The 14,438-nt window shown below is 48.7% G+C and overlaps 1 protein-coding gene and 1 pseudogene across 6 annotated transcripts in view; both read left to right on the top strand.

Annotated features, from left to right (window-relative positions):
- TECPR2 (tectonin beta-propeller repeat containing 2) overlaps positions 1 to 14,438 on the top strand; it is a 108,476-nt gene that overhangs the window by 34,354 nt on the left and 59,684 nt on the right. For all 5 annotated transcript variants that reach the window (XR_014260911.1, XM_082450973.1, XM_082450974.1 and 2 more), the window contains 3 exons: positions 2,596 to 2,753; positions 11,089 to 11,401; positions 13,879 to 14,011. Coding sequence is in view for 4 of the 5 variants with exons in the window: in XM_082450973.1 (XP_082307099.1) it covers positions 2,596 to 2,753; positions 11,089 to 11,401; positions 13,879 to 14,011 (604 nt within the window). In the remaining variant the exon portion in view is untranslated. The remainder of the gene's footprint in view (positions 1 to 2,595; positions 2,754 to 11,088; positions 11,402 to 13,878; positions 14,012 to 14,438) is intronic.
- On the top strand, positions 9,005 to 11,069 carry LOC309655602 (mitochondrial import inner membrane translocase subunit TIM14 pseudogene; annotated as a pseudogene). Its single transcript has 2 exons — positions 9,005 to 9,061; positions 9,802 to 11,069. The product of its transcript is annotated as a mitochondrial import inner membrane translocase subunit TIM14 pseudogene (transcript).

Below are 14,438 nucleotides of genomic sequence, written 5' to 3'. Positions count from 1 at the left end.
AAAACTGAGAAATTAAAAAATTTTTATTAATTTTATTTTGAAATAATGAACTCATTATATGTTAACATAAATAACATACTTTTGTGAAAATAACTATTTTCAAAACTACTGCTGAGAATTCCCTGGTGGTCCAGTGGTTAGGACTCCGCACTCTTACTGCCGAGGGCCTGGGTTCAGTCCCTGGTCGGGGAACTAAGATCCCACAAGCCATACGGTGTGGCTGAAAAAAAACAAAGCAAAACAAAACTTCTACTGCTGTTTGCAAGAGAGCATGGCTTTACATTTTTGCAAATCTCTTTAATGTCTGCCTTAGTAGAAGACAGCTGGATTCTGCCTTTAGTCTGTCACAATATATTGTTTTGGTTGGAGTACGTAAAGAAAATCTGGCCTCACACAGACATGTAGTGGGAAACAGGAGGAGTATTTTAATAGCCCTTCCAGAGAATTGTGGATATTCTTTAATCACATCCCCAAATTGACTAATGGTGGTTTCTTTAAAGGTTGGTTACAACATGAAATCTGAAAGCATACAGATGAATTTTTCTCACTCTGTTACAGTGAAGTCCATTGGTCTGTCTTGCACTTAGAATGGCTCCTTGACCCACGTGTGATTTTGTAACATCGTGCGTTGATCACTTGGAAAATATTGATCTACTGAGTGATGCACATCTTCCAAATGTTGAAACATTTAATTATATAATATCAAAGAAAGCACCTTTGTTAATGTCGCCATCATTCTGATGAGAAAAGTCTTTAGCTGTTGGGAATCTGTCAGGTTCACAAGGGTGGATACAAGTTTTCAAATTCTAATCTTCACTTGTAAACTTGCATTTTATTATCAGCAACAAATACCATCACTTATTTTCCCTGAATTGACGGGCTCACTTTGTTCTTTCTGAGAAAATGCCTGCCAAATACCCAAGTTTGAATAATTATAGTATTTCAAGTAAAAATGTATTTTGTGAAAAAAAGCAGCTGGTTGAGCTCCCAGCTCATACAATCGCACAAGTGCTTCCTCCTTGAGAGAACCGAAGTACTTCAGCATCAGCAGGAGGGCTGCGTGCATGCCCTGTTTTGTCACACAGACTACAAAGATAGGCATACACAAGGGTCAGGATAAGATGGAATTATCATTTTCCTGCATCAAAGACCTTCTGAAGTGAAATTCATGTTTTTGCTGCAAGTGCACAGTGGCTGAGGCACCGTGGCAGCTACCGGATTTTGGTGCCCTGCTCATCTTGGGCCCATTTGAGCTTTCAGTAGCTCTACCAACCATCAATACAAACCACAGCTTGGTGGAAAAGGCAGATAAAACCTAGTATTATAATGAAAATGGTTTTGACCTCGAGAGGTCCTAGGGACCCTCAGGGACCGTGGACCACACTTTGAGAACTGCTACTCTCCAGGAAAACATTTTGTTACGGTTTTAAGGGTCCCCATATTTGTACTTTCCTGCTGTCACTCCCCCAGCCTGAGTTGCACAGAGGGGACACTGCTCATGCGTGATGTTGGGAAATGGAGAGAAAAACCACGTGCAGAAAGCACTGTCCTTAGCATACAGATCATTTTTTCCCAGCTCTATTGAGGTTCTGATCTTTTTTTTTTTGAAGACACAGGTATTTCATGAGATTTGCAAAAAAGACGTGTGTTTTTGCACAATACGGTACAATAAATTTAATTCCATTACAAGCTAAGTCAAAAACTGAAAAGCTACAGTCTGCATAACTGCAAAGGTGGGAGGGAAATCTGGCTTGATGTCCTTGGTGTTTGCGGGGTAGTGGGGATTTCCCTGTCTTGATTGTGCTGGTGGTTACATAACTGAATGCATTGGTCAAAATGCGTAGAATTGTATATCTAAAAAGGGTGAATTTTACTGTATGTAAATCTTACCAATGGCTCTGATTGCTGCTTCCTCTTTCCCTGCAAAGGTCTATGACATTGCATCAGTATTTCTAAACAATTAAAGAAACGGGTTCAGAAGAGTGGCTTATAGGAGCAGATATTTGACACCAAGAAATATAGTTTGTGTTAGCAGTAAAATGCCTTCTAGAACTTTACTTTGTTCTTCAATATACTTAATACCATTTTAATTTCTTTCTAACCTGTTTCTTCTGACCCTTTCAGTAGGCAAGGATATGACGTCCCCACGATTGCTTTGAACTCTTTGTGGGGGAGGAGGGCGATGTGGACTTTGACCGTTGTCACAATAATATTATAGGAAGTCCCATTGTGTTCTGTCGGAATTAATAATACACATCGTGCAACATATTTCTGCTTAATCTTTATGGATTCTTCTTTGAACCGTGTACTGAGAACATTTTAAAAAAATTATACAGAATTTTTAAATGTTTCTTGGCCAGCTTGATGTAGCCTGACATAGATGGTAACCCTGACTGTTTTCTCATTAGTGAGGACTTCTGCAAATAATTTCATTGCAGTGGGTTAACACGGAATCCGGTGAGAATTAGAGCATTCGTTTTAAGGTAGACATTGACCGAAACGCGGGCTCAGGAGGGACGTGGGCCAGTGCTGTGAGGCTGGCGTGGGTCACTGGAGCGCGCCGCGCGGCCGGCCTCACCTGGCGTCTCTCCGCAGGGCGTCTGCCACTCCCGCCTGGTGCTGGAGGAGCCGGCTTCCATCGTGCAGCTGGACTACAGCCAGAAGGTGCTGCTCGTCTCGACTGCGCAGAGGAGTCTGCTCTTCCACACCGAGGAGAAGTCTGTCCGGCAGATCGGAGCGCAGCCACGGAAAAGGTGAGCAGCACTGCTGTCGAGGCTCGTGGTGACGGGGCTCCAGGCAGGTCCCCAGCCTGCCCGCCACGTGTGGCTGCTCCAGTCCGCTCCCGGCGGGCCCCCTCCTCCACGGCCCAGGTCAGGGGTCAGGGGTCAGGGGTCAGGCTCAGGGTCGGGTGGGAGCTCGCTCCTCAATCCCTCCGCGCCGGCCGTCGTGAACACGGAGTGACCTCAGCAGGGGAGGTGCTTCCGGTTGTGTCAGCTGCTGTGGAGCCGAGTGGGGGGCGCGGGGAGAGTTCACATGGGCTCTAGCCCGGCCTGGGGCCGGGACGGGTCTGGAAGAGGTCAGGGCTGCTGGCTGGGAGAGGGCCCCTCGCTTGACCTCCCTGGACGAACAGCGGGTCCAGTCCCAGCCCGCCCGGGGGAGAGGCGGAGGGGCAGGACGGCACGCGGGCCGGGGGGGCGTGGGGGGCTGGGTGGCGCGGCGGGGGAGAGTGGGGAGCCGGCGGCTGGGAGGCGGGTGGGCGGGCGTCAGTGAGGGCCGGCTGGTGGTGCTGGGGGTGCCAGCCTCCGGTCCTCTCAGCGTGCGTTGTGCTGTGTCCCGGGCTTTGCAGCAGCACAGAGCAAGTTTATTCTTTTTCTGCCTGGCGGTCCGTGGCTATTAAAAGACACTCGCGCTTCCCCTTTGGCTTCTGCTTTCCATGCTGAATACCCCCTTAATTCCACCAACAATTTGGTGTTTTTATAACAGTAATCTCCCTATTGGCCCCTGGAACACTCAGCGGAATTTGTAGCTTGGGCTTAGTGGTTGTGCAGAACTTGGTCGTGACTTTCCCTCTGCCAGGGTCCCACTCTTCTGCTTGACGTCTCGTCCTGGCTTGTCTGTCGGTGTCTTACTGCCTTGTGTCTTTTTGGAAGGAAGGTGGAGTGTAAAAAGAGAGATTTAAAAACCAGTTACCTCCACGTGGATCGTATACCCAACAGTCTTTCTCTTCAAACCTGGCTTTCTAACCTCCTGTGTGAAACCTGAGCGACCTTGCGTGAACCTCTCCTGGTGCGTTTGTGTAGCCAGGGTTTTCGGCAGCTTGCATTGGAAGCATGCTCTTGCCAGGCACCGTTTCAGGATGCAGAAACAGATAAATGGGGCCCGTTTCTCCTAGGGAGCTGTATTAGAGAAGTGAGGGATGACAGAATGAACGGAAACGTTTTTAACCTCTGTGTCCTGAGGGCTTGTGTCTGTCGTGTGCCGTGTTAGATTGTGGTTAGAGAAGGACGTCAGCCATGTCTGCCTCCTGGAAGTGGTGCGCCATGCAACAGTGTCCCTCTGGGTGGCACATGGTGGGACAGCAGTGAGCCAGGGGACGGGCCTCTGCCCTCAAGTAAGGTAAAGGTCTAGGCTGCGGTCAGTGCTATAGAGGCAACGTCAGGGTGAGGTGTCGGCTGGGGACAGGGCCTCTCTTAGACAGAATGGTCAGGAGAGGCCTCTGGGGAAGAGATCTGTGGGCTGAAGCCTAAAGCATGGGAAGAGCGTTCTGGTCTCGGGGAACAGCAGATGCCAAGGCCCTGGATCGGGCCAGGGCCTGGAACGTTCGAGGAGCCAGAAGGGGGCTGGGGTGGCTGCGGAGTGGTGGGCCGGGTGCTGGAAAGGAGGGCCTGAGCCAGCCCGGGGCGAGGGATGCTGTCACCCGAGTTATTCTAGGCGAGACGGAAAGCCAGTGGGGGGCTTCAGGCAGGAGAAGGACTGTCTGAGCTACCCTGGATCTGCCTGGAGACCTACTTGGAGACGGGCAGGCAGGGAACAGTGAGGCGGCTGCTGCAGGAGCCCAGGAGTGGCACGGAGGCCTCGCCTGGGTACCCGGCATGGAGAGGAGAGGGGAGGGGGATGGAGGGGTAATGGGGTGAATCGGACGTAGGGGGCGACGGGGAGAAAGGAACAAGAAAGGGTTTCCGTGCCCTTGGCTAAAGCAGCTAGACAGCTGGTGAAGCCATTTGACTGAGCTGGGAAGACCAGGGTTAAGGTCTGGGCTTCAGGAGTTCTGTCTTGGGGGTGCTGCATCTGAGACGCCTGTTAGGTAACTAAGCAGCAATCACGGTCCAGCGTAACACACACAGGTCGGAAACTCAGGGAAGGGGTTTCGGCCAGAAGTGGAAATGAGGTCACCAGATGCAGGTGACATTGAGACCGCTGGCCTCAGATGAGGTCACCCAGGGAGAGTGTTTATTCATTCAACCTTGGAAGATCCTTTCTGAGTCTCTGCTCTGTGCCAGGCGCCCTTCTCAGTCTGGGGAGACAGCTGTGAACAAGGGGGACAAGAGCTCTGATCTTAAGGAGCTCACGTTCCTGTGAGGGAGGCAGATGTTAAATATGTTCTAGAATGTTCCGTAGTAATAAACGGGTATGGAGCTAGCGAGGATGCCTGCCTCAGCGGGTGTGTGTTTAGGGTAGGCAGGCGGGGGGAGCCTGAGCAGATTCCTGAGGGAGGATGGGAGGGGCGGCGAGAACCGCCTCAGAGAAGCCCTCGTGGCAGAAGCACTGCCTGTACCAAGGGTTGAGGAGCGCAGGCCAGGTGCTGGGGGGCGGGGGGGGCTGGGGGCGGCCCATCCTGTGGGCCCTGCTCAGGGGCTGCTTTATGCCAGTGCCATCAGGAGTCAGGAGCGGCCTTGACCCGGGGAGTCAGTCTTGCTGCTGCGTGAGGGGGGCGAGGGCAGCTGCTCAGGGAGGCTGGCAGGGGCTCCCGGGCGATTCAGGGCCTCACACCGGGCCGGGGTGGTGGGGACGCTTTGAAGGCAGAGCCGACGGCTGTGTCGGCTCCGGGGTGTGAGAGAGAGGCTCCCTCAGAGACGGTGGCCTGAGCGCTTGGCCAGGCGGGGCTGCCGGCTCCTGGTGTCGAGAAGGCTGGCGGAGGAGCCACGGCCGATCTCGGGAAGCAGGTGGGGCCGCAGCTGTGCACGCGGGGGCCGTTAGCCGTTAGACAGTGTTCAAAGCTCTGGGACGGAGGAGCTCACCTGGGGAGTGAGTGTCACTAGGGAGTGGGGAGGCCTCGCATTCTGGGGCACTCCATTGCTTGCATGTCAGGGAGAGCCGTGTCGGAGCCGCTGATCGGCCCCGAGAGGTGGGCTGAGCCGGACCTTTGGCTCTGGCAACGTGGCGGCCGCGCGTGCCCGCCTTCGTGGGGCACAGGCCGTGGCATTGGAGGGGCTGAGGGAGGGGGAGTGGGCAGCGAGCGTAGACAGGACTCTTTGTAGACGGGAACGCAGAACTAGGGGCTGCCTGAGGGGACCGCAGGCTGGCGAGAGGTTGGATGGAGCGTGTGGCGGCGCGTTGGGCGGCTGCTGTGGGCCGGCGGGGAAGCGGGCTCGGGGACGCGCAGGGAGTGCCGGAAGACAAGGTCGTCCTCTCCTGACCCAGTCTGCGAACCTCCTCAGGCTGGACAGGACAGCGTGTATGCTTCTCCCAGAAAATCTCAAAGTCCCCAGCCATCCCCAGACGTGTGTTGCGTCTCGGTTCTCCTCTGTGTTTGTGTTGGCGCCCTCCCCGTGCCTGTCGCTGTGTCCTGTGGTCCAGTCGGGAGGACCGTCCCGGGTCGGCAGCACCTGCGTGTTGCAGTCCGGGCCGGGTGTGGGGTGTGGAGCCTGTGCCCCCGCCAGAGCCACATTGTGCCCGTCTGGTGGCCTTTGGGCATTTGGCTGTGGAGACGACTGTCCCGGCTTTGGCTCGTTCTCCTGTTTCAAGCTCTCTGTCTGTGCTCAGCATTATTGTACATAAGTTAGAACACACCATTTGCTGGTTAGAATTTGATCACCAGCAACACTTCTTTCATATTAATGTGGCTCATAAAGGGAATTAAGGTGTCTTTTAAAGTCATCAATGGTTTTTCTAGAAATCATCTCCACCAAAATTAAGAAGCTAAGTTAATGTGTTTATGATTTTAGAATCCTGCAGTGCTTAGACCTTAAAAGTTGGAGTTTTTGTGTCTGATTCAGAATGACATCAGCAAGTGCTGCAGAATCACCCTGCAGTCAGGTGGTGGCCGAGTCTGGGGCGGAGGACAGTTTGCACCCGGCTGTAGCTAGTTATCCCCAACTTAACTGCCTTCTCCCAACCCGCTCCCGACCATTTCAGCAGCTCCTCAGAGCCAGCCCCACGCCAGGCCCCTGCTCAGCCTGTCCTTCCCGAGGGTGCCCGCTCCCCTTTCTCAGCCTGGGCATTGTCCACTCCGTGACCAAGGTGTAGCCTTTGATGCCGCAGTCAAACGTGCCCCCTTTGTCTGTAGTCCTCGAGCAGCCCTCTGAGCCTCAGAGATGGCACCTCGCAGACGTACGTCTGCTGCAGTACGTTCTAAGACAGGGCCGAGACCTTTTATTCATCTTCCACGTTGCCTGCAGCGCACAGTCTCTTACGTGGTGCAGGAGCTCACTAAATGTTTGTTAAAATGAACGCTTTAGTCACCTAAGGTGAAGTGACAGGAGATTTTTTTTTTAAATAAATTTGTGTATTTATTTTTGGCTGTGTTGGGTCTTCGTTGCTGCGCGCGGGCTTTCTCTAGTTGCGGCGAGCGGGGGCTACTCTTCGTTGCAGTGCGCGGGCTTCTCATTGCAGGGGCTTCTCTTGTTGTAGAGCGCGGGCTCTAGGCGCGCGGACTTCAGTAGTTGTGGCTTGCGGGCTCTAGAGTGCAGGCTCAGTAGTTGTGGTGCACGGGCTTAGTTGCTTCATGGCATGTGGGATCTTCCCAGACCGGAGCTCGAACCCGTGTCCCCTGTGTGGCAGGCGGATTCTTTACCACTGCGCCACCAGGGAAGTCCAGCAGGTGAATTCTTAACCACTGCGCCACCAGGGAAGTCCGACAAGAGATTTTTAAGAGGACTTATTAGTAGAAGGAAAATAGATTTGAAAATTGGATTACCAAATAGAAATTGATTTGACAGGAAAGGCAGGAGGAAGAGGTTATAGGCTACCGTGCCAGAGTTCCTTTGGGTGTCTCTATTTAGACAAGATTTGCAGAACAAATCACTAGAGGTAATAATCAGAACATGATGCTGATTATGGAGCTGTCCATGAACGATCTACAGTGTTAGGTTAGTCTAACGATCTTCAGTTCAAAGCTGAATTCGATATTCAGTGTCCTCCTTGGACCCTGTCTGGAAGGATTAGTTACTGAGGTGCCAAAGGGGTGTAGTGAGATGCTGAAGTGCAGAGAAACATCCAGATAACTTTATCTGCGTGCCTTTGTGAGATGGGCCCTGTGGATGCCTCCCTGGGGGTCGGGTGTGCTGTGTGTGCAGTGAGGGTGAGGAGAGGGCCCGGCACCCACCCACAGGAGCACACGATGGTAACAGGGGTAGAATTTGAGGCAGTTGAGCGTTTGTCGGGACTTACAGTGTCACAAGCATTGCTTTTTTGTGTCTTCATAGATTGTCATTCAGGCCTCACATCAACCTTTGAGATGGGAATTATTATCCCTGGTTTACAGACTAGGAAACTGAGACCCGTACCACGTAACCATTAAATGTCAGGGCTGGAAATTGAGCCCAGGTGTCGACCTAAACCCAGTCCTCTTTCTACCGTTCAAAATCAGGGAAATACTTTGGAGAGAGAATCAGCAGGACTCAGGGTTAAACTGAAACTCTATTTTAAATCAATCAATTTATTTATTTATTTATTTTTGGCTGCGTTGGGTCTTCTTCGTTGCTGTGTGGGCTTTCTCTAGTTGCGGCGAGCGGGGGGCACTCTTCGTTGTGGTGTGCGGGCTTCTCATTGTTGTGGCTTCTCTTGATGCAGAGCATGGGCTCTAGAGCACAGGCTCAGTAGTTGTGGCACACAGGCTCAGTAGTTGTGGCACACGGGCTCAGTAGTTGTGGCTCACGGGCTCTAGAGCGCAGGCTCAGTAGTTGTGGCGCACGGGCTTGGTTGCTCCACGGCGTGTGGGATCTTCCTGGACCAGGGCTCAAACCCGTGTCCCTTGCATTGGCAGGCAGATTCTTAACCATTGTGCCACCAGGGAAGCCCCCAAACTGAAACTCTTTTAATATTTGAACTCTGGTGGACGTCTGAGATTTGGCAAAGATGTGGAGCAATGAGAACTCAGATTGCTGATGGAGAGTATAGGCTGGTGTAAACACATTGGAAAAAGTTTGAAGTTGTCTTCCAAACTTGAATCTGCTTTTACTCAACAGCCCAGCAGTTACCCAACAATCCAACAGTTCCACTTCTGAAATATCCTTGACAAACTCTTACACCTGTGTACTAGGAGGTTATTTGCAGAATGCTCATAATGAGCACTATTCAAAACGACGAAGTGGAGATAATTCAAATACCCTTCAACAAGAGGGTGAATAAATTGTGGAACACTTTATAGCAGTGGAAATGAATAAGCTACAGCTTTTTTTTTTTATCCACAAGGATAAATCTTAGAAATATTATGTTAAGTTAAAAGCAAGTTGAAAAAGGATGCAAATAGCATCATACTATTATTTTTATACAAATGAAAGGCAAACAATACTAAATTATGTAGCGTTTAGGAGCACGTAGGTATGTGGTTAAACTATCGATAAAAGCGAGGGAATAATGAACACAAAATTCAGGGCTCACACACGGGGAGCGGAGTGGGCAGGGACTCTTGGAGCCAGAGAGCATCAGCGATGTGACTACCGATTTATTTCCAGAGTTGAGGGATGGGTTTCTGGGTGTATATTTCATTATTAGGCTTCCAAGCATATATATTCTTTTGTTCGTGTTAGATATTTCATGATATTAAAAATAGAAGAAAAAAAAAAAAAACCCAAGCTGGAGGATTAGAATGGAGATTGGTCCCTCTGATGGGTTTAAGAGAAATTCTGAAAGCGCTGCCCCAATTCTGGACCTGAAGCTCATTCACTGGGATGTTGGGATGAGCACAGCAGTCAGATGTTAGAAGGAACAGAATTTCAGAGCAGGAGAGGATGGTCAGTCCTGGCTCTGTCACCTCTGCCTCCGTTTCCTCTTCTCTGAAACGGGAGTCGTGATACTTGCCTCACAGGGCTGTGTTGAGGATTAAAGGAGAGTGGAGATAAAGCCCTGTGTGCAGGGTAGAGGCGTAGAGTTGGCGGGGTGGGATGCGCCGCGCTCCAGGTGGAGCCGGGGAGCCGAGCGGGAATCGCGGCCAGTACAGTGGTAGCGGTTGGACTGGCCATTGCTGCTGCCGGATTTGCAGGGGGTTACGCTTTGCAAGCCGTGAAGCATACGGAGCCTCAGGTAAAACAAGTTGTTCAAAGTCTACCGAAATCTGCCTTCAGTGGTGGCTATTACAGAGGTGGGTTTGAACCCAAAATGACAAAACGGGAAGCAGCATTAATACTAGGTGTAAGCCCTACTGCCAATAAGGGAAACATAAGAGATGCTCATCGACGACTTATGCTTTTAAATCACTCAGACAAGGGAGGATCTCCTTATATAGCAGCCAAAATCAATGAAGCTAAAGATTTACTAGAAGGTCAAGCTAAAAAATGAAGTAAATGTATGATGAATGTTAAGTTCTTACTCATTTATGTATATGAGTACCGCTGGTACATATTATAATAAAATGCCTCAAAGCTACACATTTAAAAAATTAGCATAAGCTAAATCAAAGCCTTGGTATAAATTTGAGGATTTAAAATCGGATTATAGAATATTTGTAGGTTAATACTCAATAATTATGGATAAATGCATGCCATTTGAAATGTTGTTCATTACTCATTTGTCAAATAATTTGGTACCTATTTCAAGACAAAGTGAACAACATAGTCTCTCCCTGAAGGAATCCCCAATCTGATGGGAGACTGATAAAGTGGTAATTAAAGTACAATGTGATAAATATGATGGAATTAGCACAGGTTGTTATAGTAGGGGGCTCATGTCATCGGGACAGAAGGCTGTTCAAGGTACAGAGGACTCCCCCACCCCAGTCACTTAGAACCTTGAACTTAAAAGTGAATTTAGCCACAACTTAACCTAAGAAATTGATCTAGGTATGTATTTATCACTTTGTCAGTGATAAATCTAAATTGTTTCAGATTTCATACATTAAAAACTGTAACAGCATGATTAAAAAAAAATACACTGTGTGCAGTAACCGGAGTGTGTGCTCAGCGGGCGCACGCTTCTGAGGACGCTGCAGGGGGCGCACGACAGAGACCGGCTCCTCTGTGGCCTCAGGGCTGGCCAGGCGGTTCAGTTAACCAAAAAACACACTGTAGAAAAGGGTTCGAAAAAGAATCAATCTTGTTTTGGCTTAGTCCAGAAATTCTTGTTAGAGTTAATATCAGGGGTTGACAGCTAGCACTTTAAATCAGTCCATTCTCTTTCTTTCTTTCCTCCTTTTTTTTCTTCTAATTTCAGCACTGGGAAATTTGGTGCTTGTTTTATACCAGGACTTTGTAAGCAAAGCGATCTAACCTTGTACGCATCACGGCCTGGGCTCCGGCTGTGGAAGGCTGACATCCATGGGACCGTTCAGGCCACGTTTATCTTAAAAGATGTCTTTGCTGGAGGAGTCAAGCCTTTCGAGCTTTACCCGCGCCTGGAATCCTCTGAAAAGGGAAGTTGCAGCTCTCCCGAGAAACACCTGGGGATTGTTTCATGTTTCTTTCAAGAAGGCTGGGTGTTGAGTTGGAATGAATATAGTATTTATCTTCTAGACACTGTCAACCAGGTAAGTAAAGTGATTGTACCACATCTTTGGTGTCTAGAGGCAAGAGAATGTTTATAGACTATTCTGCTTCATTTCTCAGATGATAGGAGGAACAGTGTTGATTCTGATGCTTTGCTTTTTCCATGGGGCCAGTCAAGGAATCCAAATGAAAGTTTGGTTGTTTTTGTAGATTTGAAAAAATATTTGGTTTAAATATTCATAGTCCTGTCCCCTGCTAAGAAAGTGTGTGTTTTATTTAAGCACAAAATTAAACTTGTTCTTTATAATTTCTTTGGATCACGTGTTTTCTGACTACCAAATTACTGTGAGCGTATTTTTTTTTAAAGTACATTTTTTAAAAAAATTAATTAATTAATTAATTTATGGCTGTGTTGGGTCTTCGTTTCTGTGCGAGGGCTTTCTCTAGTTGTGGCAAGCGGGGGCCACTCTTCATCGCGGTGCGCGGGCCTCTCACTGTCGCGGCCTCTCTTGTTGCGGAGCACAAGCTCCAGACGCGCAGGCTCAGTAACTGTGGCTCGCGGGCCTAGTTGCTCCGTGACATGTGGGATCTTCCCAGACCAGGGCTCGAACCCGTGTCCCCTGCACTGGCAGGCATATTCTCAACCACTGCGCCACCAGGGAAGCCCACTGTGAGTGTATTAAATGAAAACTCAAACATGACGGAAACAGTAAGATAGGGACTCGTTCCCCAAGGCCTCTGCAGGGCAGCGCTGAGTTGGGCAGGGGGCTCTTTCTCTAGCTTTCTTTCCACCCTGTTCTTTTACCCTTATTTCTCCTACCCAAATGGAGCCACATTGTTTTGCCATTTTTTTCCCCACTTAATGATGTATTTGGACAACTTTCCAGCGTTATTTTTTTTCCAGCATTATTAAATCATGGTAGGAAACAATTTCTGTTTAAATCAGGATGATAAGAGGTTATTGCCAACAGGGGTGGAATTAGGAATTAAAAAAAAACAAGACTGTGTAGTTTCAGTTTATTCTTAAGAGCAGAGCTTTTGCTGTTTTGTAAGTCATCTCCTCACCCCACGCCCCACCCCCATCCTGCTCACGTTCTTCCTTCTTGAAGTCAGCAGGCCTCTAACAGACGCCCTTTTCTTTATAAGCAGCGCTTCACTGTAGAAATCAAAGGGTTTTCTTATTTGTGTGAACAGAAAATGAAATTCGTCTACAAGGCTTCTTAATGATTGTTGTCAGCCATGCCTGGTACTACTGGTTTAGTAGAAAGAAAAACTGACCTTTTTCTTCTTCCTGGGAGATTCTGGTCTGGTTCTACCTATAACCAGGAGTCTCTCATCTGCCTGGCTTGGTTTCCCTACCTGGAACATGGGGAGGGGACTGGTGAGTTGGGTTAGGGAATCACCAAGGTGCCTTTTAGCCCTGAGTTTGTTTCTTTTCTTAAGGAACGTTTTGAAAGACATTTTTGTATTCTTCCCCAGGTGTAGAGAACACAGCTTTTTTTCTTTTTCTGGGTACTCTTTGAACTTAATGTGCACTTGTTAATTGGCGGGGTCAAGATGCGGTGTAATTGGACATCAGTTCCTCTCTTCTGAGCACTTACCCAGGGCTTTCCCCAGTAGGTATAATTAACTTCATCTTATAGATGGAGAAGTGGAGACAGAGGACCTGGTCATGAGCAGACAGACTGAACATGGCAACATGATTGAAAGCTTTCAAACTACTGTCAGGATTGTTAAGAATTTACAAAGGACTTAGACTCATTTTCTCTTCTATAATGAGCTAGTCTCTTATTTGCACTGTTGACTGAGAAGCAAGAATTTTTTGTTAAGTCAGGGATGTCCTGTGTTTTGTTTGCTGTCTGCTTTCAGGTGACGCTAGGGGAATCCTCCCTCCCTCACTTATTCATTCAAAACCAAGGGTTGCAGTGCCTACTAGTTTCTCCCACAGGACTCCGCACGGTAGGGGACCTAGACCTGCCAGCACACATTCCAGCCCAGGAGAGACGTGCCAGGTGGGGGTTTGTGTAAAGTGCTGCGAGCTCTGAAGAGTCCTGGGCATTGCTGAGGAGGGTGAGCTTGTCAGGGACGCTTCCCAAGGAGGCGGCCTCTGAATCAAGTTGGAACTCTCCCAGTGAGCAAGGGTCAGGAAAAGAATTCAAGCAGAGCGCGGGACGTCGTGGAGGAACAGGGCTGGGGTTTGGACTGGCCAGTTGATGCACCTGAAGCCAGATGAGGGCAGTGAGGGAGCGGGGAGCAAGGCGGGGACCAGTTCAGAGGGTGGCCGAGAGGCGGGGAGAGACTGCTCGCTCAGTCTCATAAATTTACTGGCAAGGGGGTACGACTCGGTCACACATCCGTCAGATATTACCTAACTTTGGATTGAATTACCCTGTTTCAGAAGTCATGATAACGAAGAGCAGTTGTTTGACTTATTTGGATTCCTACACATGCTTGTACGATTTGAACTATTACTATTGCCTGGTTTTGTGATTTTTTTTTTTTTTTTTTTTTTGGACAGGCCACAATTGCTGGTTTGGAAGGATCAGGTGATATCGTGTCTGTTTCCTGCACAGAAAATGAAATATTTTTCTTAAAGGGAGACAGGAACATTATAAGAATTTCAAGCAGGCCTGAAGGACTAGCATCAATAGGTTTGTATTTGTTATAAAATGTGTTTGTTATAAGATATATTTGTTACAAAATTTGTTATAAAATGTATGTAATTACAGTTTGTGATGTATAAAACATACCATTTTTTTGCTCGTTAAATGATTGTAGCTTTTTCGAAACAAGGAGGTGTTCAGAGGGTTTCCTTTGATTCTGAAAAGATGGTTTGTGATACTTTTCTTGAAGGTTACCTGCTTTCAGGCTTACATCAGCCAGGGTCTCACATTTGGTGGAGTTGCTTCTGTGGGTCTGGAGGTTGGGGAGGTTGGGTGAGTAGGAAGGAGAACTCGACACCCACCTGACTGATCTCCGTCCGACACTCTGAGACAGCCTGTGGGATTGATGCCTAAGATTTTAGAACATTTCAATCTGTCACCTGGAACACGTTTTTTTACCTTTAACATAGTTCTT

The sequence above is a fragment of the Balaenoptera physalus genome (genome assembly GCF_965194825.1).
Source record: "Balaenoptera physalus genome assembly, chromosome: 2".
NCBI classification, from domain to species: domain Eukaryota; kingdom Metazoa; phylum Chordata; class Mammalia; order Artiodactyla; family Balaenopteridae; genus Balaenoptera; species Balaenoptera physalus.
This window is presented reverse-complemented; position numbering and strand designations above follow the sequence as displayed.